Source organism: Podarcis muralis, chromosome Z (genome assembly GCF_964188315.1).
Source record: "Podarcis muralis chromosome Z, rPodMur119.hap1.1, whole genome shotgun sequence".
NCBI lineage: Eukaryota > Metazoa > Chordata > Lepidosauria > Squamata > Lacertidae > Podarcis > Podarcis muralis.
This window is the reverse complement of record NC_135673.1, coordinates 24,860,348-24,886,117: the sequence shown is the minus strand read 5'-3', so window position 1 is coordinate 24,886,117 and position 25,770 is coordinate 24,860,348. Positions and strand designations below refer to the sequence as shown.

General features: G+C 41.6%; 1 protein-coding gene across 4 annotated transcripts in view; it reads right to left on the bottom strand.

Moving 5' to 3' along the window:
- DCX (doublecortin) overlaps positions 1 to 25,770 on the bottom strand; it is a 118,801-nt gene that overhangs the window by 14,896 nt on the left and 78,135 nt on the right. The window contains exons 4-6 of one of the 4 annotated variants that reach the window (XM_028714875.2): positions 22,004 to 22,106; positions 11,099 to 11,221; positions 4,463 to 4,560 (exon numbers count right to left, since the gene is read on the bottom strand). In XM_028714875.2, coding sequence (XP_028570708.1) covers positions 4,463 to 4,560; positions 11,099 to 11,221; positions 22,004 to 22,106 — 324 coding nt within the window. Of the gene's footprint in view, positions 1 to 4,462; positions 4,561 to 11,083; positions 11,222 to 22,003; positions 22,107 to 25,770 lie in introns of all 4 variants that reach the window. The other 3 variants (XM_028714872.2, XM_028714874.2, XM_028714876.2) reach the window with 3 other exon arrangements.

The window sequence follows — 25,770 nt, the reverse complement described above, 5'->3', positions numbered from 1 at the left end:
TCAAATATTCCGTTGTATTAAGGTACTTTACTCAAACCTTTGCTGTTGTTTAAAACCATTATATTCCTCTCAGCTTTCTCTATCCTTGCTGTATTCAAGCATCTTCTGTTGCTCTAAACCACCACTTTACCCTTCTCACTTTATCCCACCCTCATTTCATACAAAATCAGGATTGTGATGTGGCACTACAAATCCTGAGCTACGTGATGACAGCCTTACATTTTTATGTATATAGGAAGATATCTGCCTCTGTTGGTGAACTATTTTTTCACATGATCCACCTGTCACTGCAAATGAGAACAACGCCATCACTCTATGTTTGTAGATGAGTTTGCATGCAATACCATGATCCATCATAGGAGCATGGGATGGAAAATTAGAAGACCCTAGAGCTGCTACAGGCAGTCCTGACCCAGAAGGCTACTGTGACAGCACTAGCAAAATACAATTATACAGTACTTTGCAGCTGGCAGAATAAAGCATTAATCTCAACATTTTTAAAAAGTGTCCTTATAAGGGAATAGCAAAATGCCTGCTAAAGCTTTGTAATTATCTGCATGTCTTTCATTGCTTAATGGAGTAGAATTGCCAGTATTTGAGCATTTTGATGAACAAAAAAGATACAGTGGGGTGCTTGGTATGCCCAGTTTCCACTTGCTTGTGGACAGAGACCTGCACCTCCCCCCCCCCCCAGTTCCAGTAAGTAGTGATGTTGCCAAAGTCCAGAGTTTCTGGCTCCATAGTAGGAATTTGGGTGGCAAGTACAGTTTGATCCAAACACAGCCTCAAAAAGTTCTTTTCTGTCTAGGACTTTAATGGTTTTCCTGTGTTTCAGACACGAACTTTTTATAGTGCCAGGGATTGAATTTGGGATCTTTGCATGCAAAGCATATGCTCTACTGCTGAGCATGTTTCCAGAAGTTCGCCAAATTTTGATGAAGCTTTTCTCTATATTTCACTTTAAATTCTAAGCACAAAGGAAGAGGTCTGCTGGAGTCATGACCTTCTAAGGAGTCCTGTCAATCTTACATTCGGACATTTAGCCCAGTGTTGCAAGGCACAAGTATCTCTCAGATTGTTAACTGGAACAAGAAGGTGTGAACATATAGCACCAGTTCTGGATTAACACCAGTTTAGGATGCTTTTCCTGACCTCTAGCCCACTTCCTGATCTGCTCTTCATCTTCCTAGGGACCAAGTGGTCATGAGTGCTGTTACAAGGGCATCTTTAGCAGTGTTAGGGAATTTGTCACTCCAATGCCCATCTGTCCCAGTCAGCATAGAGAGTAGTCAGGGATGACAGTTAGCAAATGGGGCTGCCTTTGAAGACTGTGTGGAAACTACAGCTACTGAAGATGTGGCAGCTAGACGGTTAACTAGGAAAAGAAGGCATGAGCATATAACACCTATTCTGTCCTAACAGCACTGGTTGCCAGTTGGTTTCTGGGTTCCAGTCATAGTGCTATTTTTGCCCTTCAAAGCTTTATATGACTCAGGACTACTATACCTAAAGGACCGCCTTTCCCCATATATTACTGTCAAGAATCTGAGATCATTATCTGAGGCTCTTCACTGCATGCCACCCTCCAATGGAGTGTGGGGGAAAGAAAATAAGCCTTCTCTCTAGTAGTCTCCTGTTTATGGAATAGTCTCCTCAGGGAGGACCACCTGGCACAAACCTTAAAATTGTTTTAGTGCCAGGATTTTTTATTTTAATTTACTGACATGCTCTGCACTTTGTATATTTGCATTTTCAATTCTCTGTACTTTGAGGTTTCGAAAGCTGCTTTTGGTGCAGCTCATTGAGCAAAAAGTGGTATAAAAGTAAACTCAGTCGTAGAAGCATAGAATCTTAGAGTTGGAAGGGACCCCAAGGGCCTTCTTGTCCCACCCCCTGCAATGCAGAAATCTCAGCTAAAGCATCCATGACAGATGGCCATCCAACATCTGCTTTAAAACTTCCATGCAAAGAGAGCCCACAACCTCCTGACCATTCAGGTGTGAAGGGGCTCTGATAGGGTCCTAGAGTCCTCCTTCCTCCTTCCCAAAGCTGGGCAAGCACTTAAACTGGCGTTGTGGGGACAGCATCAATTGGCCTCCTGCAGGGCTTCATATAACTAAGGTCTGCCCCTGATACTGTATTGTTAAATCTTCAATGAATGCATTTAAAGAACCCAAACCTCATCCCAGCTACCCAAAGCCTTCTGTAAGCTGGTAACAGCACCTGCTCCACCGTGGTCCATTACAGCCTACAGGTAACATAGTTGGAGTACCTCCCTTTTTCATAGCCTTTCTGATGCTGATCTTTCCTTGAAAATCTACACCTTCCAGAAAGTGAAACAGACAGGTGAAAAAATGAAATGCTATGTGAACGGAATGCTGATGAAATGTGGGGAATGAATAGGTTTAGGACCTAAAACCTTTACTTTTGGTTTCATTGGTGAGCAGAGGGAGCTTGTGGTACTGTGTTTCAGAACATATTTCTGCTACAGTTTCAATCAAAACCACCATTCAAATGAAGCCCCAGGAACGTTGAACAAAATCATCATTAGTGATGGATGCAGTTAATACATAGAGCCATCACATTCATTTCAGTTCCTTTAGATTCATGTATAAGCATCACTTGCTCAAAGGAACTTTTATTGCCCCTGAACTGTCGTCCTTTTCACTGATCTTAAGAAGACATTGTAGAGGTTCACCAGGGTCTCACTTGGCTGTATCTCATTATGATGGCAGCAGAAAGTTCCTATAGAAAATATACAGTGGGAAAAATCTGGGCAGAGGAAACACACACAATTAGGATTCGAAATTTTTTTTGATGTAAACTACCATCTCTGAAAGCTCCTGCTGACTGACTGTCCTTATTAAGGGCTGGTTTGCAAAATACTTTTTCGGTCCTTGCAAGCATTCATGTGGAGAAATAGAGTGTTAACGAGTCAGAGAAAGAGAAGTCAGGAAATTGCAACAAACCTGTATTTAAAGCCTATATTTAGGGAGTCTACCCTCATGGATCCATTTCACTTCTGGTCAAATACGAAACGTATCCAGATTAGCTATTTAGAATAATCTAAATAGGTCCAGAGGTCTGGAGAGGATGTTTGGAAATTGATCAAGTTTATTAATCTGGATAATTTATGAAGGAGATTTCCTGAGGTGGGATGTTTGCTCATCCCAAATCAATGGAAATCATTTGCAGTAATGTATAACTGGCAGCAATTTCCATGGTTTGGGGGCTTGGGGGGCGGAATGCCACAACAATGATGAGGGTATTCTTAGGCCATTGTCTGGAGTAGAAAGTGACTATGATCACAATATACAAAATCTCCATTCTTAATCAATCAACACTTTCCATTCATTTCAGCTTTCATGATACAATGTGCCTTATTTCCTGCTCACCCAAGAAATACAACAGATGACTATATCTGCTGTACATATAAATGAAGATGAAAGAATGTACTTTCCAGAATGACAATCATTTTTATAAGTATCTCTGTCTGTATAGATATTTGAAAACATTAGATATCATGCACAAACACATGTATGTGTATGCATACATACACACACACACACACACACACACACACACACACACACACACACACACACACTGTATGTTTGTTTTCAAAGGATTTCAGTAAGCCTTACATTTTACAACAATCCTGGAAGGTCAATACACTATTCTTGCTAAAATGTAGATGGACAGCTGAGACTAATGACTCATTCAGACTTCCTTTTGTGTTGCATTTCTAGGCACAGCCCCAGGCTTCAAAGCTCCATGTCCAAACAGTTTTGTTTTGGTTTTTTGTCCCAGCACTTTCCCTGAGAGAATCCATGTTTTGCCACCGAATCGAAGCAAACTGCAATTGGGTTTTCTATGCATTGCCATTTGCTCCAATTCAATGGTAAAACACAGAGTCTGGACAAAAAACCCACACTTGGACACTGAGGTTTAAAGAGTGGGCCTGTGCCTGCACAGCATGGCGCAATAGGAATTCTGTATGAAGGCTCATCCACTTCCACTTTCCTCATGCCTAGAAAAACCAAGTCTGAGCTGTTTCCCTCTTGTCCTGTGCTTTCTAGGCATGGCTTCAAGTGGTTTTGCCTTTGCCTTGCTGCTTTCCCCCAGAGAACTCACTCTTGAGTGCTAAATTGGAGCAAACATCAATCTGCAGAAAACCCAATTCAGCGCTGAAGATCAGATTTCCCTGGGGGAAACCAGCACAGAAGAGTGGGTGAGCCCTAACAGTTGATTGCACCACCAACCAAAATGTCATCCCCATGCAGAATCAAGCATAGAGATCCTTTATAGTTACTAGACTGCAGCTGAACCAGTGACTGCCTTACCACCATCTGGCTATTTCCAGTGGAGCAGTCCAGGTACTCCTCCCGCCCTCCCAAACTCTTTCAGTGGTGCAGGCAGGTAATAATCATGTAGGAGGTTTAGTAAGGTATAAGAAACGTAATACCTTGTGCTTACGGAGGCTCCCTGGGCTGGTGGGTGTGGAGATTGGAGACTGCTTCGATTTGGGTGTGGACAGTTGGCTGCTTGATGTTCCATTGGCTGTACAAAGCAAAGGAGAAATCAGCAATGAACAAAGACAATATATATATTTTAATGCCTATTCAGTTTCCCATTGAAACGTTCCAGTTTATGAAGCATAATTCCAAAATAAAACTTTTAAATCATGATTTGCTGGTTCAGATGAAGTTTCTTTTCCAACCTCACAGTTGAGGTATCTGTCTGTCTGTCTACACATCTTTTGCTTTGCAAGTAACAGGTCGTGTTTTTGAAAACATGACTTAGGTGCTGCAAGAAGGATAGGAAGTGCTGAGTTTGAAACAGTTTTGATTGAATTATTTTTATTTATTGAATTTAAATCCTTCCTTTCCTTCCAAAGAAAGATAAGATTTGAGCTGAAAATTGTGCACTTTAAATTTGCACTTTAACACTTCTTTAACTTTCATCAGCACAATGCCCTTTTGCAAAGTCACAAAAAGGTATTTTTCCACAAAAGGGTAAAAAATCCAGGCCAGTAGATCTTCCATAGAAAATCTTTATATGTCATTAGCAGATAACCTTAGCAGTTTTCCCTCCCCTTTTTACCTATCTATAACTTTGTGAACACATCGATGTATTTTGTCCCACCTGGAGTTGAACAGCAATTATTTCTCTTTGTCCCCAATTCTTGCCAACATATCTTGTCCTCAGTAAGATGGTAAACCTGTATCCTAGTGGTACCTCTTTAGGTGGCAACTCAGCAGCACATACAAATCAATAGTCCTGTATACAGTCATACCTTGGAAGTTGAATGGAATCTGTTCTGGAAGTCTGTTTGACTTCCAAAACATTCGAAAACCAAATTGTGGCTTCTGATTGGCTACAGGAAGCTCCTACAGCCAATCAGAAGCCACAGAAGCCCCATCAGATGTTCGGGTTCCAAAAGAACATTCACAAACCAGAACAATCACTTCCGGGTTTGCCGCGTTCGGGAGCCAAAACGTCTGAGTTCCAGGGTGTTTGACAACCAGGGTACGACTGTACCAAAAAATAAATATATTTTTAAAAATCCCTCCATACTGAACGCTCGGTGTCAGGCAAAGCATTCTGCCCTAGCTAGTTTTCTATGTGCATGGATTTATTTATACAGTGGTCCCTCTGGTTAAGTACTTAATTCGTTCCGGAGGTCCGTTCTTAACCTGAAACTATTCTTAACCTGAAGCACCACTTTAGCTAATGGGGCCTCCTGCTGCCGGAGCACGATTTCTGTTCCCATCCCGAAGCAAAGTTTTTAACCCGAGGTACTATTTCTGGGTTAGCAAAGTCTGTAACCTGAAGCATATTTAACCCGAGGTACCATTGTATATGCATTTGTACAGAGAAGTATTCAATCATGAGCTACATGTGCTTTACACACAGAAGGCCTCAGTTTCAATCCTTGATATACCTATGTTGAGTTAGGAAAAACTGTTACCTGAAACCCTAAACTGCTCTTGCCAGTCAGTGTAGATACAATATTGAGCTGGGTGGACCAAAGGTCTGACTTGAGTCACATCCACATCACACATTCAAAGTGCATGGCTTCACCCAAAGAATCCGGGGAACTCATAAGAGCTAAAGCTCCCATCATCCTTAACAAACAATAGTTCCTATTTTTTTTTGGAGTGAGGTGCTATGTGCTCTGAATGTACTGGTTCAAGGAAAACTCCCCAACATGTTCTCATCTTTGCTTCCTAAACTATAAATACAGGTTTACCAGCTCTGAGAGAAGTAGGCTTAAGTCTACGAAGAAACTCTTCTTTCTATCACATGTGCTATAACAGCAATGTATATGTATGGACTGCCTATATTAATACATATGCTTAAATTAGGATTGGTGGATTATTCTTATTGTTAATGTGAGTGGATCTTTCATTCTTTCTTTCCTTTCTGTCTGTTATATTTGCAATAAGAAGCTCACCTGCTGATCTTGGGTCAAAAACGCTCATGTTAACCTGCCTCATAGACTTGTTGTAGAGAACATAAAATGGGGGGCGGGGAGGCAAATATGGGATGAGGGCAGGAAAACAATGCAACATTTGCTACATTATATACAGACCAGAGCATTAAGTAATAATCTAGAAGTCTCCTTTGCAGACTATCTAGACCACAATAGATCCACTTGTAATAAGGATTCTTGGTAAACATTCAAAAGATCAAGCCAGGCTGGCATTCTGTGGGTGTTTTGCTAGAGCTTGCAGTCTTGTGAAAATGCATCCCTTTCTCTGCAGGCCTTTAGGGAAGCAATGAATGAGAAGTGCCCAGCCAGATTCTCATTGGCTAGAAGATCGTGCCTTCCCCATTCAGGCTCAGCCTGCTAGACACTAGCATGAGAAGGTCATGTTTTAATTTAAAATCAATGTCCTATGGATCTTCCCCCTGGTACTTGCAAAGGGCATGGGAATGTTAATTGGCCTTAAAGCAACATGGAATCCTCTCCACATCACACAACGAAGGTTTGATATAGCTAGGAAGCTGAGGTTGGAAAGTCAACTGGCAAAGACCAATTAGTACAAACTAGTGCTGAGCTAAAAAAAAACACCCCTAATTTTTGTAAAATTCTCTGCCCACCACGAAATAGGAATTATTTATTCCTGCTTTGGACATGCTATGAGGTGCTTGAAGATGTGTGTGTGTGTGTTTTCTTTATATTTGCCCTCATTCCCTGAACTCCACAATCTCCCTGACTGTCCTTTCTGGAAAGCCGATGAGGATTTTATACAATGACATGGGCTTTCCCAGAAAATGAGGAAACCAAACCTGTGGTATGCAGACCAGTAAAATCTCTCACCTCTTGGAGATGAAAGTGTATGTATGTAGCAGTATTTTACAGAAGTGTTTGAATATGGATCAAATAAGAAAGTGTATTATTTGTAGTATTTGGGACAATTTACATATTTTATTGAAAGGAGAATAGAATTCAGTTTATATTTTGGTTTCGTCTTGGTTGCAAAATGATTCCACTGTTTTTGAAAGTAGTTCTAGGGTCTTTTTGCCTCCCCTACGTCTAATTAGATGCATTAGCTTTATTAAAAGTAGGGCGTTTGAGGCCTTCCTTTGTATTGAACTTCATTATAGAAAATGATTAATTTTCCTAATGGTGTCATTTTGGTTACACTTGGGGAGTCTTTGCTCTCTCTCTTTTTTTATTTGGGGGTGCCTCTTACAACACCTTTGAGAACACCTGATCTAGGTTGAGCCTTGAAAGAAATCTCCTTTTGTCATGGTATAGTTACAATTCTTGATTGGTTTGTTATTTGCTGTAATGAAAATCTGCACGGGCATTTAAAAAAAAATGTTTTTGATAGACCCATTGAAATTAATAGACATGACCAACATAGGACCATTCATTTTAAAGGGTCTGATCTGATTACATCCTAGTAGGATGCAACACTCTGCCACCAATAAATCATACATTTAAACTTCTCTGTAAAATCTTTTAGTACTGATATATATTGGGATGAAAAATACATCTAACTGAAAGATGCTACGTTTGTTTTTTGCAGGGCTGGCTAAGAAGCAAGCTTTGGTCATATCTGGGTATGATTTCGGACTGATGCATGAAATAATAGCAGAATGAATAGGTCATTATGGTTCAAATAAAACTTGGAAGTGGGAATAAGTAACACTGCTTGAAAGCAAACTTAGAAATCTCATTTTAAAGACTCCAAGCTTTTCTATTAAAAACAGAACATTTCTCTGTTTCTCAAAATCCACAGTGCAGCTGATCACTTGTGAATGCTTTGGGTCAAGTAATTGCTTCTTACGTTAGGTCCGCGTGTACTTTTAAAAGGGGTTGGAGCCCACTAAAAGCATAAGAGGGGAGGGGCCAGATTAATGAAATGGAGTATCCAGGAAAGGGATATGTAGTAGCTCTGCAGCAATCCATGCTATAACATGATGTTGCAGGTAACACTTGTTTCAGTCTATTGGGGTCTTTGTTGATTTATTGTTACAGTAGAGATTGTGGATTGATATACTGTGGTCAAGTGGCTTACTTTAAAGAGGGCAGCCCTCTATTGGAAGGGCTGCCAGGTTCAAGCCTGGATTAAAAAGAAAGAAGGGAAAGAAGAGGGGAGGGGCCTTGAAGTTGCCCATCCACAGTAAGCAACTGGACAGCAGACTAATCAGCCGCACAAGCCACCAGGTCACACTCTGCCCCCACTGTGGTGAAATGGATTGCCTCTTTACATCCGTACATATTATATTCAATTATATCTTTACATTTTACGTTTGCATCTTCGTATAAATGAACCTGTGCAAATTCAATGCAAATCCTTCTTCCCCTCTGTTTTATTTAAAAAGATTTATAAATCACTTAATATCTAAGTGTTGTACAATATAAATTTAGCAATGCATTACTGACTACCCTAGCATTTTTTTGTTGCTGTTTTGTGATGCATTTTTTTTTAGTAGGCTGTGAACTGCCATTGGAGGGCTAGCCCTGAAAAGGCAGCATGCAAATGCTGAAAGGTTGATGGTGGTGGTGGTAGTAATAATAATAATAATAATAATAATAATAACTGACAGCATCCATGTACAATGCAAAACTATCATACAAGCTGAAAAACTGGATAGAAGCTGAGGGGCTTTTTTCTACTGCAGGTGAAGAAACAGCTGTGACTTCTCTATGAATAATATGTCGAATGTCATCACCAGTCTTAAAATTTCAGTCAGTGGCATGAATATAGCAAGTATCACTAGTGCTGGTATAGATTATCATGGGGGTGGCAGAAACATTGAACGAATAAATTCACCTAGACACTCTGTTTCTTATACAACCAAAAACCAGGAAAGATATGCAAAGATTCAGATGTTTTGCACTCATCAAGCTGATCTTATTTCCAGCCTAATATTCTTTTTTCGTTAGGTTTTGGAAAACACGTCTGGGTCAAACAAAAGACCAAATGACTGTAACATGTAAGGGTGAGGAATAAGTTGTCAAGGCATGTCACAGATGAAAAGTTTCAGGAATATGCTGTTTCAACCAAATAAAATAGATAAGCATCACACAAAAATCAGGCCAGGTAATGTTTTATTCATGGTGTCCTTATTCAGCACCATTTTTTCTCTTCTCATGTGTCTCTTCCAATTTGTTACAAATCAAAACTTACTTAGCCTATTTGTCATTCACGTAAAAAAGAAAAGAAAAAAGCAAACCCCCAAACCAAACATTGCTGTTTCATACGAACTAACAGAATGCTAGGGCCTTGAGGGGGCAGATTCAAGACAGAAAAAAAGTTGTCTTTCCCACAGGGCATTCACTACCACAAGAGGTAGTGGATGGCTTAAAAACGGATTAGGCGGATTCATGGCGGATAAGACTGTCAGTGCCTTCAAGCAACAATGGCTATGTTCTCCTTCCACGGTCAGAAGCAGCAGCATGCCTCTAAAACCAGTTGCTGAGAATTGTAAGTGGGGAGAGAGCACTCTTTGCACTCAGATCCTGCCTGTGGACTTCCTACAGAGGCGACTGGTTGGCCACTGTGAGAAAAGGATGCTGGACTAGTTGGATCTTTGGCCTGAATCAGCAGCCAGGGTCTTCTTATGGTCTTAGATTCTGTGTTTATGTGTAGGTTAAATTGTAGGGCACTGAAGTGATCTATGATCTTAGGGCTAATCAACTGCCCTGATGAATTTGTGGAACTCTTTATTTTAAAAAGATACATTTTTTTTAGTGTATATGAGCCACTAAAGACGTCCATAGGGTGAAACATGTTGGGCAAGTCATAATGGATGTTCTGGCTAATGAAGACTTGATTTTATTTGTAAGCATTGTTAGTCAAGAAATGGGCCATTCATAGATCTGAGTTTGAATTTATATATTTTTAGTAATAGGCTTTACTCTCAAATTTCCGCATCTTTTTATTTTTGCATGTTACTGTTTTGCTGGATTTTTATTATATTTTATTTTCTTTCTGTTAAGTATCCTGTCTCACAAACCTAGTAGAGGTTACAGATGGGTAGCCGTGTTGGTCTGCCATAGTCAAAACAAAAAAAATTCCTTCCAGTAGCACCTTAAAGACCAACTAAGTTAGTTCTTGGTAGTGTGCATGCACACGAAAGCTCATACCAAGAACTAACTTAGTTGGTCTTTAAGGTGCTACTGGAAGGAATTTTTTTTGTTTAAACCTAGTAGAGTTCTTTGAAGAATGTCAACAAGTAAACAGAAAAAGATGATTCAGTTGATAAAGTGTGCTCAAATTTTCAATGAGCTTTCAACAAGCGTTCCTGAGTAAACTTGGAAAAATGAGAAACATGCATTCCTACTCTGAGTTGGCGATGAAGTGTCAGGATTGGGCAAAAGACAGCCAAGTGACTGTGGCGAGGAGGAGGAGCAACAACAACAGGTAGGCAGGGCCAGTTCTCTAGAGAATCTCTGCCAGGTTATGGACCTTGGCAGATGCCTAAAGACACAAAGCTCCTGTTGCCAGCCCTGTGTGACAGATGAGTGAGAAATGTATGAATCAATGACCCTGATGCTAACTTATCACCCAGATCCAGGTGGAGCCAACATTTATCTGCTGGGAAAAGAAGTGTCACTCACCATCCTGATGGTTACCTGAATCAGCTGGGGATTTGCTCCGGCGCACAGGAGCTGGACTCTTTGCAGAGCTCTTCTGAGGTGTTGGGGAGGACTTGCTGCCTGGAGTAGTTGGAGGGTTGCTTTTCATTACCCGGCACTCTGATAAACAACACACAAAACCAAAGTAAGTGATTGCATTGATCCTTTAAGTGTCTTACATATCTGCAGCACCTAGAACAGGCTTCCTCAAACTCGGCCCTCCAGATGTTTTGAGACTACAATTCTCATCATCACTGACCACTGGTCCTGCTAGCTAGGGATCATGGGAGTTGTAGGCCAGAAACATCTGGAGGGCAGAGTTTGAGCAAGCCTGACCTAGAGAGATGGTAGTATGCTGTTGTTGTTTTTAAGCATGGCATTACAATTAAACACCGAGGGAGGCCTATATAGCTCAGCAGTAGTGCACATGATCTGCATTTGAAAGGTCCCTGGAATCCTCAGGTAGGAAAGATTTCTGCCTGAAACCGAGAGCCAATGTCAATTACGGTAAATCAACCTGAATTCTCCTCTTCTTTCCCCAATCTCTTGTTTCTACTCTCTTCCATGTCCCTGGACTCCTGGAGAGTTCTGGAGTTGATTCTTCTTGACCAGTGCTTACTTGGTTTATGGACAGCAGCTACAGGTTTAACAGGAACTTCCAGCCCTCTGACACATCCAGACTTCCTTGCAGGAAAGGAAGTATATCCATCCTGGTGATGGTGGAGCCATGCCTCCCCCACCTCTTAGCAAGCCTTGTCTAATGGCTTGACCATACTTCCACTTGTCTTAGAAAGCATGGGATCAAGTGGTTTCCCACTTCTCTCATACTTGCTAGGGCCCAAGCAGTTTTCCCTTTGTTCTAACACTTACTCCTGGAAAACCTGGTCTAATTACTATGAGATCATTTCTGGCACTATCTAATCCCAAACAACATATTGCATATAACTATGCAGATATTTAACCTACAGATTCTGCAGCAAACCCACAATTCGGATCGAAAGGTCAGAGCTGGGAACAAAGTAATCTTATACACCCAAGGGGTGTGTGTGATGATATCATCACATAAAATGGTGGTTTAGATTATCTAATCCCACTCACACCACCAAATTAAAATACTTTTCAACCTTAATCAGCCCTCAGTGTGCTATTGCAGATTTAGCATAAGAAAACAATGCTTCAGAGCCTTGGAGATGAGAAAGAGAAAAATGTCCTATTTCCCATTGTGATCAGCTAATCTAAAAATTTCAGGCCAGCAGTGAATGGAGAGTGGCCTGCAATAGCATGAAAATCAAACCACGCCTGAGAAGGAATTAGCTCCAACAGTTGAGCTTTTACAGCAATTTTTAAAAGGAACTTAGTGAGGAGTGGCAGAATGTAACTACTGCTTTGAGAGTAGAGGCCTCACTATAGCAATGAAGGAAATAATTAAAACTGCAAGTGGGGCTATAGATCACAAGGCCGTAATTTCTTCCCTTAAGAAAACCAGTAGATGTTCATAATAGCATTGATTGATTGGGAGAATAGAAATTGCATAACTAATTTAAGGCTCAAGGGGTGGGTGGGTGAGTCAGTGTGTATATGTGAGGGTGGGATCTCCATTTATTTATTTTATGGGTAAAGGAGACTGCCAATCAAGGGCAGCCACTGGGAGAGCTGAGAAGCAGAGCTGCAACAGGCCAGCTCCGTTAGGCCTTCTCTCCCTCCACTGTCATCTGAGGGCAGCCATTTTGTCAGGCTGCCTCAGTGGGAGAGATAGGAACACCTGTCTAAACAAGGGGGCTTGAGGGGTTTTTGCTTTTATTCTCTTCCCTCCTTGCCCCTTTTCCCTTGTGTGATGTATTTTTATTTATTTGTTTGTTTATTAGAATGTAAGCCTGTGGGCATTGGCAGAGGAAGGGGGGGTGCAGTGGGTGTGGTCCACCCCAGGTGTCATGCCCCCCCCCCGCCCCCCTGGGACACTCGCCAAAATGGAATGATGAATAATAATGCCAAAATAAAATGATGATGTTTGTTGCTGCTGTTTGAGGTAGCTGGGATTTTTTCTTTCTTTCTCTTGTGGAGGGTGTGTTTTCTGCTAACTCCCTTCCAATGCACTTTATATAAAAAAAGAAGAATCCTACAGAATATTTCTGCAAGAAAAAGAATTTTGATGCCCTGATCAAATCCATAATTATTATTAAAAAACGAACAAACACAATTTAACTCAAATTAACTTTAAACAGCAAAGCAAAAAACCAAGATGGCAGAATCCAATTTAAATAAATCAACACATGTGGGAAGACTTGGGACCCCAAATTTATTATGGTCATGATCCTGCACATGTAATAATGAAAAAATAATCTGTTTTAATAAAAATAGAGCTGAGACCTTACCCTATTTAACTTACCAGTCTATTGTCCTCAACAATATACTGAGTCCCTTTTCTTTAGCAGACCTACAAGTTTGAACCTCAAGATCCAAAAATTTGGCCCCAGTAATGTGTACAATTATTTGTTTTGTAACAGTTTTAGAGAAATACATTTCAAAGGCTGGAACCAAAAGGGACTACACACAAAAAGAGACCTCTATAAGGGAGGTACAGAAAATGATACAATTTGGTGACCTTGAAATCAGTTTGCTGTCCATACATCAAATTATACATTTCCTTGCTAACCCAGCAGTATTATCTCAAGCCACCAGACCCTTAAATACTATTGAACAACTGACTTTAAATTATACATAGAATCAAAAAAGTTGCTATCCAATATCTAAAAGATTACCTGCGATGTAATGACAGGGGATCTAATTTCATAAAAATCTATTTGTGAATCAGATCTATATTGTGAAATTGATAACACAGTATGGCAAAAATGGGGGGGGGGGACCTTTTAAGTCAGATTTACCTAAAATGAGAGAAAATAGTTTTAAAACAATTCACAGATGACACTACACATCTGTCTCCACCAATGTTGTTCAGCCAGGACATTGAGGTCCAGCTCCGAGGGTCTTCTGGCAGTTCCCTCACTGCGAGAAGTGAGGTTGTGGGGAACCAGGCAGAGGGCATTCTCAATAGTAGCACCCGCCTTGTGGAATGCCCTCTCATCAGATGTCAAGGAAATAAACAACTACTGTACAGTGGTACCTCGGGCGGGTTACAAACGCTTTGGGTTACAAACACTTCGGGTTACAAACTCCACTAACCTGCAAGTAGTACCTCAGGTTGTGAACTTTGCCCCAGGATGAGAACGGAAATTGCACGCTGGCAGTAGCAGGAGGCCCCATTAGTGAAAGCCCGCCTCAGGTTAAGAATGGTTTCGGGTTAAGAACAGACCTCTGGAACGAATTAAGTTCGTAACCCGAAGTACCACTGTATTTGACTTTTAGAAGGCAGCCCTATTTAGGGAAGTTCTTAATGTTTGATGTTTTACCGTGTTTTTAATACTCTGTTGGGAGCCGCCCAGAGTGGCTGGGGCAACCCAGTCAGATGGGTGGCATACAATTATTATTATTATTATTATTATTATTATTATTATTATTATTAAGCATTATGTTGGTTGTTAGTGGAGGGGGTTACTGCTCCCCGCTAAAACACACACCTCTCTATAGCAATATGCAAGGACTTCTATGTTGTTGGTGGTGGGGCACCGGTGATTTGCACCCTAGAGCTGCGAGGGGAGGCAGTGGCTGCTGGAAAGGTGGCCCTGGCCCTCCTGCAGGGTCCTCCCAGCCTTCACTGCTGGCTGCGAGGCCCGCTTGGAAACCTCTCCTTAGCAGGCACTGGAGGGATGACGAGGGAGAGCATCCACTACTCCTCTGGCCAAAGCTGCATCTGTGTGCTGGAGGAAGGGATGCTGCTGATGCTGATGCTTTCTCCAGAAAAGAAAGCTGCTGCAGTCATTTGGATCATATGCTGCTGTTATTTTGAGAAACATTACATTGGTTGAGGCTGTTTGGGGGCTTTTTTGGATTTTAAAATCATTTTTTAAAAAAATAAATTGTCCTACTTGCCATACGTTAGCGTTTTCCTGGACATTTTGCCGATTCTGCAAAAAATCCGCCCGGACGCCATTATGTCAGTCCGATTCCCACATGTCTCCAGGAAAACCCAGACATATGGCACTCCTAACAGTACTGGAAAACAGCAACTAACTTAGCTCTGGTGGGACACAAAGACCAAAGACAATTTTGAAACTATATGGCACATGCTTATTCACTACACTGGAAAGGATAATGTTGTTCCTCCCGCCCACCAGCTACCAATGGTTCACTCTGGGGCAGTGTGTTAAGATGAAGAGTAGAAGATCCTTAACTACTATAATTAATAATAAGCTGCTTGATACAGTCTTCATTTACTTTGTATATGCATGGAATGTTCCTTGGGTGGTGAGGGTATATGGAGACTGTTTGTTACATGTATTTTTTTTAACTGAAAAATAGAGAAGATACACACACACACACACACACACACACAGTCAGAACAGAGGTTGGCAATAAAATTCCCCAAGTTTCCTTACAATTAGTGTGGAGGGACGACAACGATATGGCGTCTTCTGAGATGGCATTATAATGTAATGTCACCATGGAAAATGCCAATATATGCAGAACTGCACCATCAGAGCTAGGCATGGGGGTTGGAGAGGCAGAAAGCAAGATTATAACAGTCTCCAAGAGTCAGGCTTGCTGGGGAGCCCTAAGACACTGCCAAGATGAATAGATTTAAAAGAGATGGAATAACCTTTTTTCAAAGGCGCTCAGAGGCACAGAAGCAGGGAGGTGAATGCAGGAGAGAAATATGAGATAGAGAATACTTTGCCTTGTCAAGCATCAGGACATCACATCAGGCAGCAGCCGATGTCCCTCACATTGTCAGCTATCCTCCAGTCAGGCAAGCAGAATTACTCATGTCATCATGACAAAAGCCATCACAGTAAGAGACATGCATCTGCAGGACATCAGGCACCACAGACATATCAACTCTAGCTGCTGAGCTGTGAAATAAAGCCTGAGAAAGGAGGATGGCAAGGGCATGGTCCAATTCAGAGACTCTACTGCCTGTATAGGAGCTTGGATGCATATTGTAGCCCTATCTGCACTATACATCAAAAGCACAATCCTATCACTTTAGACAGTCATTGTTTTCCCAAAGGGTCCAGCGAACTGTAGTTTGTTCATTATGCTGAAAGTCATTAGGAGACCCTTATCCCACTCACACAGCCCCAATTCCCAGATACTTTGGAAGGAAGCAGTGACTGCTTAATGTGGAATGATACTGTCTTAAATGTATAGTGCAGATGGGCCCTATCAAACACCCGGGCAACACTGGGGCAACCCAATTCTCGCAGAACTCCAATATGTACTTCAGAATGCTGGGGACCAACACCAGTTAGCCATCACTACTGAACCTCTCAAAACAGAATTTATCTATCTATTCATCTGCCTATCCACCCAATCCATCCAAAATGGAAGTATCATTTTGTAACACAGAGCATCTTCTCCTCACCCCAAAGACCTTACTCATTTTGAAGAATGGGAAGATGAAAAGATGTCCTTTAGTTTCTAAAGTCTTTATGTTTCTAAATGCCTGATTTGCATTTATGTACCAAAATTGGATGGAATGGCATGAATATTAATTATATATGATACACTAACAATAAATGTTAGGCACTAGGGGTTCAAGTGCCCAACCTTACTAATTAAAAACATGTAGAGTCTTGTATATTTTAATTGTATTTCTGGTGGGGGCTTAGCAGCCTTAGGAATTTATTTGAAGGGGGGAACCCTAAACAAACAACTAAGCAAGCAACTGAAAAGGAAAGCTTGGACTGAGATAAGGATTGAAATTTTCTTGAAATCTTGATGTTGAGCCTATCCATACAGATGTGGGTTTTCTCCCCCTAATACTCATCCTGCTCCTTGATTTTTACTCTTTCTGCTAAAAGAATACAAACAATGCTCACATTATTATATGCATATTATATTAATATATTTCCAAAGTAACCAGCACATGAACAGATACAGACAACAATGTATAAAAATACTCATGTATTCATTCTTATAAAATTATACTGCAGAAATATAGTTCTGTGTGGGGCTTGACTCTTTTCATATGCATAGCTTTTGCTTGTGTAACTTTGCATATAATTAGTTGGGCTTTTTCATAAACATGCAACAAGAAGCTTGATGCAAGAGGCCGTAACATGTGGGCAAAGCTTGATCAGTCAGAACCACCAAATTCTGGGTATAAACCCATTTAAAACAAATTCTTCCTCCATTCTTATCCCTGACTCTCTCTATTCATTTAAGCTTTTAATCTACTGTGAACAATGTGTGTGTGGCTGGCAAAGGTCTAAGAGGACACAGTCTCGATGCTTTTACACATGAGTAGATGGTGCCTGGTGCTTCTCTTTTCTATTGATAACACATGGACTGAAGCTCACATCTGCAGCAGCACCTCAAGGCTGCAGCTACCTCTCCCTGTGCCATACGTCTGCCCCTGAAGATGGCAGGGTTTGGTTTAAGGAAGTTATTCATTCACTGCTGTAATTCTGGGTGCAGCTGCAAGGTATCCTGCTCTGGCTTTTGCTACCACATCTGACCCTATCATTAGACAGAGTTTTTTAGGTGTCAGGAAAGCGAATTGTTAGTTGTTGAATCTGTTATTACTGACTTTTCTTTTTTAATGCCAGGTCTAGAGAGAGATGCATTTTGTTGCTGCAGGTGCCTTGAATACAGTCCACATTGCCTTGGGAGGGGGCAGCATGACTTAGAACAGCCAAACCAGAGGCTGCAGAGACTTTCAACTGTTTGGTCTCTCTGCTGTGGTGATAGAAGAGAAGATGCCTGGGAGTCTGAAGCCCTTTTGTTCCACACAAGTCAGATTGCAGAGCTGGTATGGTGTGGTGTGTGAGGGCGTGCATGTGCCAAAGATGATGTGGTTTCTAACAGTCATGTTCTCATGTATACTGCTGCCAGTTACCTACCAGGCTGAAAACAAGGTCTGCTTCTGGTGTATAAAGCCCTCTATAGCATGGGATCAGGATATCTGTAAGATAATCTCACATCTTATATACTCAATCAGTCATTGAAGTCTGCAGATGAGGGCCTCTTGTAGATGCCACCTCATCAGGAGGTCCGTATAGTACAATATAGGAATCAGGCCTTTAGTGTGACAGCATCTACCATTCATAATTCTCTTCCCTTGGGTATCAGACAGGCAGCACCTCTGTCATCTTTTGGGTACCCACAGAAGACCTTTCTCTTTCAGCAAGCCTTTTAAGCAGAGATCTTTCCCAGTCTGCAGCTGCATTGGAATTGTTTTTTAGATGTTTTAACTGTTTTATGGCTTGTCTGTTTGCTGCCCTGGGCTCTTTTGTAAGGAAGGGAAAGATATATATCTAATTAATTAATAATAAAAGCTAATACACTGGAATTTTAATGGGGCTCTCACTAGCAACACATAATGCACAATAAACAGCTTCTAGTTTTTGCATCTCCCAAGAACCTGAAAAGAGATGTGGGAGCTCTGAGCACCTGCAAGCAAAATGTTCCGCTGGTTGGCAGAATGCCCAGTCTTCTTTGGGTTCAGACACCTCAGGCTGGGCTTCCTGTCAAGTTGCCCTGTCAGGATTTCTTTTCCAAATTGTCTTGAGAGAGACAGAGAGAGAGCTTCCCTGGAGCTGTGAGAACTGCTAAAATATACATAAGACTCTTGGGTCCAAGCCAACGTGTAAGTTTCACGAAGACTTTCTGATTCCATAAACGATGACTGAGACTTTTGTGTGTGTAGGGGTGGGAGGAAAACCAAGGGCTGCCACCCACCAAAAAACCATCTCAGTCAAGTGGAAATGATGGGTAAACTAGCAAAGACTTTAGACTGGGAGGCAGTGAGGAAGAGGAGAGTCAGTTTTCTTGGGATGCATTTTGGAGCATGCATAATAAGCATGCATTATGACTTGAGACCCTTGGGCCCTGTTATGGTCCTGGTGGCTTGCACATTTCCTGCTCAGGTTCCTAGCTGGCTGATAATTAACTGAGGGCTGAGAAGCCAGCAACATTGGATCTGCCCACTGAAGGGCTCAATGCAATCAGGGCCGGTACCTGAGGTGAACCACAAAATAGTGCCCCCCATCCATGCCAGGGAAGAAGGGGTGATTGAAGATCTATGTCAGGAAAAGGGGGGGGGGGTGACAGATGAAATCCTTTGCCATTCATCTCTCAGCCAAGTTTGCTGAATGCTGCAAGCAGTATTAATTATGCAACTTAAGCTAAACTTGCATAGATTTGCTTGTTCTACATAGCGTTATTTGCTTTTCAATTTGGAAGATGGATAAGGAGCCATATAGGGCCTTCTACTGAGTTTAAGAGATTGCATTCAACAGAGCGTTGGTTTACAAAAAAGAAAGAGAGGGAGGGAGGGAGTTCTTGGGGTGCTGCATCCTGCATTTGAAGCACTTGACAAATCAACATTTTAAAAAATTAATGGGAGTGATTAAGTATCTTATACAAAATGCATCCATATGGCTATAATGAGATGACATTTCCTGGCAGATCCTGCCGCTCCTGTGAAGTGTATAATGTTGGCACCATTAATGAGACCACCTATTCTGCCTTGTGGCAAATCTGTCATTGCCCATTAGATGCTAACATGCGTAAACTGCTCAATCAGTGGGAAACCCAGACATCTACATTCATAGACTGCATTTCCAGATATCTATGCATTTATGAAGACACTAGGGTTTCATCAACGATGGTAGCAGCACATTTCCCCACAAGAGAATTTGAAATTTGGTGCGTAGTTACATAGGCAAGTACATCCCAGTTAGTAGTATATTCTGAAAGGAGGTTATTTTATCCTCTTACTTGAAATTCAGGCATCAAGTCTGCCTCCTAACAGTGGCTTGAGGCCAGCACAGAGTGAGCCATGGCACAAATAAGACAGAAAATTGGGCTGTCAGAATTTCCCGTCTCAAATGCTACCGTCACAACCTTTCCGAAAGTACAATTCAGAGTCAATGTTGGGCCTCACCTTTAATCAAACAGGATTTTTAAGAGGAGCAGAGGAGCTTTAGCAATATTTCTCAAGGAAGAGGTGAGGTTGCCGATTCTTAGGCTGTCAATGGATTTTGGCTAAAGCAACATTTGGAGAGGCAGTTTGGATAAGACATGTACAATTTCTCTGGAGGAGATCACTTGTCTCAGTTCTTCACGCATTTCAAAGTGGACAAGGCAGATATGCTGTGAAGTTTAAAAGTGATACAAGCCACACCCAAGTGGACAATTCATAAGCTTTAACTAACATTGGACAGACAGACTTGGTGTTGGTGGGGAGGGGATATTGAAAACTCACAGACAGCAAAACAACCACTTGTGCGTATAAAATTCAAGCTGCCCTTTCTAGAGGTGTGCACTCACCACAATATTTGAATATATTTCAAACTTTGGGAAGCAGCCTAGTCTCAGAGCTATTCAGCATCCCTCCAAGTTGACTTGTTATTCAGGACCAAATTTTTAGGTCTGTTAAAAACAAAGATGTGCCTGTCCTCTGTCCCCTGCCCCCCCCTATAACAGGGAATCTAAACATGGCTATAGCCTTTTATTTTCTCAGAAGTAGATGACATTTGTAGGCACAGCAGAACCTCGAGAATGGATTGAGACTGCCAAAGTATAGGCAAATGTATTCAATGGTTTTCATATAGGGCACCTTTATATTTTGATTATTTTATAAAAACTATAACTTTCCATTTTCTCATGGAACAGGATGCCATTTGCAGGCATTGTCACTCCATTGGACAGCAGAGGAAGCCTGTCCAATTTTTAAATGGTAGCTGCAGTTCTTATTCAGCGAAGGAAGACTTTACCTTTTGGGTATTAGTACAATAGGAATAATAGTGTGTGTGGGGGGGGGGGAATGAACACCTTCCCCATGGTAGGAAAAATGTCACACACCAAAATGACCCTATTGCTCCAATAGGGTTTCTGGATGTGGGTTTCTGTCCACCAAACCTTAGATTTTTGGGGATATAATGAATAATTTGTCATTGATTTGCAGAATGAGAGGCATAGATCCATGTGGAAAAAAACATACAGTGGTTTTTACTCAGAGTAGACCCACTTAAATTAATGAACATGACTAAGTTAGGCCAAGTAATTTCAGTAGCTCTGATCTGAGTAAAACTTCATTGACTGCCAGCCATTGTTTTTACCCACTACCAAAAATCAAAATGAAATTGTCACTGTTATTTGAATGCTCCAGGAAAACAAATGTGATTAAAAGTTAGACCTGTCCATCAAAATGAAGCTCCCACCACATTCACCCCTAGCCCTCTTGAGCTCTAGGACTTTTCCCCAGTCAGCTTGGGGTTGTATTCAAAGCAGCACCAAGGGGAAGATCCCATCAGGGCAAGGATTTATCCTTGTGCAACAGAATCTTCTCCCCTTCTCCTCCAGCCACACGCTCACTAAATCTATTATGCGGTTTCCCTCAACCCTCTGAAGCAGATTTGTGTAGGATGCTATGGAGAAGGGGGGGGGGAGTCCCTCTGTGCAAGCAAAACGAGTTCTACTCCCATAATTATTTGGTTGAATACCATCCTTCATTCCAGGTGGGTTTTGGTTGTACACTTTTTTCAACTGCCAGGGTCATTCTTAGCTTAGGGAGTGCCTGCTACACCTCAAAATGCCTTGTTAACTGCATGATCCAACTCAGAAATATGAGTCTTCCCCAAATCACCTTGGTTTACCTTGTCACAGATGTGACACACACCCGTAGTATTTACTGGTACATGCATTCACGCCCACACATCTAAAATAAAAAGCCCTATGGCAATCCAACTTCAAGCTGATAAAGGTATAAAAAGATTTTACCCCTGCCTCCTACAACACACAAATTTATAGATAGTACAACAACAGTGTGATTGATATTACCATTTTCATCCAGAGAAAAGTCATCCTGTGCATAGCGGAATTTCTCTGGACCACAGGCAATAAACACATCATCGTCACCGAAGAAATCGTGGAGACAGGTCACCTATCGAGAGAACAAAGTCATTCATTGTAGTTTTAATTCATACCACACACTTACAGAACAGGCTTCATGCAAGCATAAAGCAACTTTTACCCCTTCTCTCCATTGCTATTTCTTCATTTCCCAAAAAGCCTGCTGCAAAACGTCATATATTCTCAGAAAAACAAGGATAAACTATTGGTTTTTTGTAAAGAAGAAGAAGACAACGACCAGGCACCTTAATACCCTACAACATTTTTTTCTGATGAAATAGGGACATCCCATTCCATAATGATAATTTTACTATTTATCCCCCACCCATCTTACTGGGTTGCCCCAGCCACTCTGGGCAGCTTCCAACATATATAATAATATAATAAGACATTAAACATTTTTAAAAACCTTCCCTATACAGGATTGCCTTCAGATGGCTCGGGGGTTGGGTAACTCCATACCTTCTAACATTTCTCCAGTGAAAATAGGGACATCCTACCACAGCCTCCAAAATTTATCTAATGAAAATATGGACGTCCTAAGGAAAAGCAGGACATTTCAGGATCAAATCAGAAACTGGGACAGCTTCTCTAAATCAGGGACACCCCTGAAAAATAGGGACATTTGGAGGGACTGCACCTTGCACAATGCAAAATGGTAGTGGCAACAGGATTTCCCCCTCAGCAAAAAGAGACTAGCAACCTTTGGGCCCTTCTCTCCTTCTGCTGTGTTCTGTTCCATCTGGTTCTTGCAAGAGCTCTGTAACTAAGAACTAGTCCCTGAGTTGGCTTTGCACCTCTTCCCTCCCAATCCCCTTTATGTTTAAATTATGACCTTTAGATTATAAACCAGAGAGCAGTGTCTCCCACTTATATTTGTAAGCCTCACTGGGTCCCTCCACCTTTCTCCAGTTAAACAAGCAGGGCAAAAATGTTTTCAATGATAAATATGAACACATTGATTTGAGTGGGCTTAGCCTCTAGTCTACATTTCACAAGCCAAATTTTATTTGTGACATCTACAGGCATCCAGGGAGGTTTCCCAGTCCTGCACCCCTTTCAGTTAAGGATAGGGGATAAATCTGTTTGGTTTGCCTGCTAATGGAGGAGCAAGACAGGATCCCATGTGCCCACCAGCGCTCTTTCCTTCCTTAGATGATGGTTACATAAGAGCAATGGGGATGCTTGACTATGCTGCCATGTCACAGGGCGCCAAGAACAATGGAGGCAACACAAATAATAAGCAAGGTGTCAGAAAAAGCTCCCATGTGCTCCTCAGTAGCTTCAGTCATGACAGCTTAATTATACCTTACATGTGAAATATCAGTTACGATTACACAGTAACAAGAAGATAACTAAGTTCTTCATTAATCTACTGGAAACAGCAATAATTTCACAGTAACTTGTGTCACCTAATCTTTGGAGAGCTCAGATTTAAGGTGAGTCAGAACAACAGAACCACCAGGATGGGAAACAATAGCCTCTGCAAAAAAAGTTTCTTTAAATAGTGTTTCAGAAAACCCATCTTGCTCAATATGCATTTGATTAGTAACTTGGGATAAATGCTTTGGAATTCTGTATTTGTTACGTCTATTTTCTGACATGGTGATAACCTATATTCCTGACATGGTGATAACCACTCTGTTTTTGGGTCAAAGAGTGTCTTGTTACTAGTCAAAGTTGAGCTTTGATTTAGTGGAAACAAAAAAAACCCAAACATGAATTGCAATCCTATTGGCATGTACAGATTAGACAGACGTGCATAAGATTTAGTTGTAATGCTGCAGATCTATACACACCAAGAAGTAAATCTCATTGAACTCAATGGGACTTACTTCAGCACAGACATGCACAGAATTGTCCTGTAAAATTACATGAAAACGAACATAAGAGCATAGGAAGAACGCGCTGAATCAGGCCAATGGCCCATCCAGTCCAGCATCCTGTTCCTATAGCAGCAAACCAGATATCTCTAGGAAACCCCCAAGCACAACCTGAGCACTGGAGCTACAACTCCCACCATACCTGACCATTGGCCATGATGCCTGGGGCTGATGGGATCTGGAGCTGAATAACATCTAGAGGGCCATAGGTTAGCCAACCACTATGTACAGATTGTTTAGAATGCCTCTCCTAAAACACTGGGTACTCACAATCCATTCCCATCTTTCAAGATCAGGGCATGCCCTCAAGATGGATTTGGACTTCAAACCCTCCTCCATTGCACAAATTAAGTACCAGGCATGCCCTACACAAGCTATGTTGTAGCATTCACAGTTTGCCTGTGTATTTGCAGAGAGTGCCATGCCTAGTGGGTATACTGTGCACATCAGCTTACTGCCTACTGAGCCAGAAGTAGTTCATCTTCATTGCCACAGACTGATCTGAATTGGACTGTGATTAAATTAATTTCAGGCTATAATAAATCAGACGCAAAGCTTTCCATTACCTCAATGGGTCTCAGCATTTCAGATGGGTGACTATTATTGCAGATTAAAACCAGACAGACAGATAAAACTACGGAATAGTTGCCATTACAATTCTTTGGTTTTCACACATCTTTCATTTTCCAAGCCAGGAACTTTGGGGAAGTCCCCCCCCTCCCCGATCCACCTACATGGTGAAAACAATGAGACCCAGTTTATAGCGGATATGGGCAACATACCCACATAAGTGTTTCATGCAGCCTCTCTCCTTCAAATTTGCTAAAGGGAGAATGTCTGAAGTTCTTCCCATTGAAAGATCTCCCCGGAGATTGGAGTTCTAAATGGCTTGATGTTCTGATGAGCTGTCTCCCCCACAGCTCCATTCTTTAATATTTCAGAATTTCAGAAAAAACATGCTGGATCAGTCAATGGGCCACCTAGTCCGGCATCCTGCTCTCAAAGTGGCCACTCAGTTGCCTTCTAGGAAACCCACAAGCAAGACCGGAGCACTCTCCCTCTGTGGTTTCCAGCAACTGGCATTAAGAGGCACACTGTCTCCAACTGCAAAGACAGAACATGTCCATCATGGCTAGTAGCCATAGATAGCCTTCTCCTCCATGGATTTGTCCAATCCTCTTTTAAAGCCATCCAAGTTGATGGCCATCACTGCCTCCTTGTGGGAGCGAGTGAAACAAGTGGTATGTGAAGCAGTACTTCCTTCTGTAGGTCATGAATCTTCCATCCTTCAGCTTCACTGGGTGTCCACGAGTTCTAGTGTTATGAGAAAAGGAGAAGCCCTGTTCTTTCTCCACACCATGTATAATTTGATAAACCTAAAGAGCAGTAGGCATAAACACAAGGAGTAGTGGACATATGCAATTACAAAATGGTCTGGGGCTTTTTGGGAGAAAGAATCCTGCATGCATGGAGAAGGCCCTAGGTTCAATCGTCAATATCTCCAGGTAGAGCTGGGAATTTACCCTTGCTGAAACACTGCTGCTCAGTGTAGATAACACTGCACTAGATGGATCCATGATCTGACTCTGTTTAAGGCAGCTTCCTATGCTTTGGCTTCTTTGTGTCTCCTCCCACCCTCACATTTCCAATTCACATGTGGGCACAGACAGATAAAGGGTGGGGAGAGAAGCAAACTTGATGTTATCTGCTTTAACAGTCATCCTGATTATCAATGGTTATGGAGAAACTGGAGAAATCCAGTTCCCCTCCATCTTAGAAGCAAAGCATTGCCTCTTCCCATATATGTAGTAT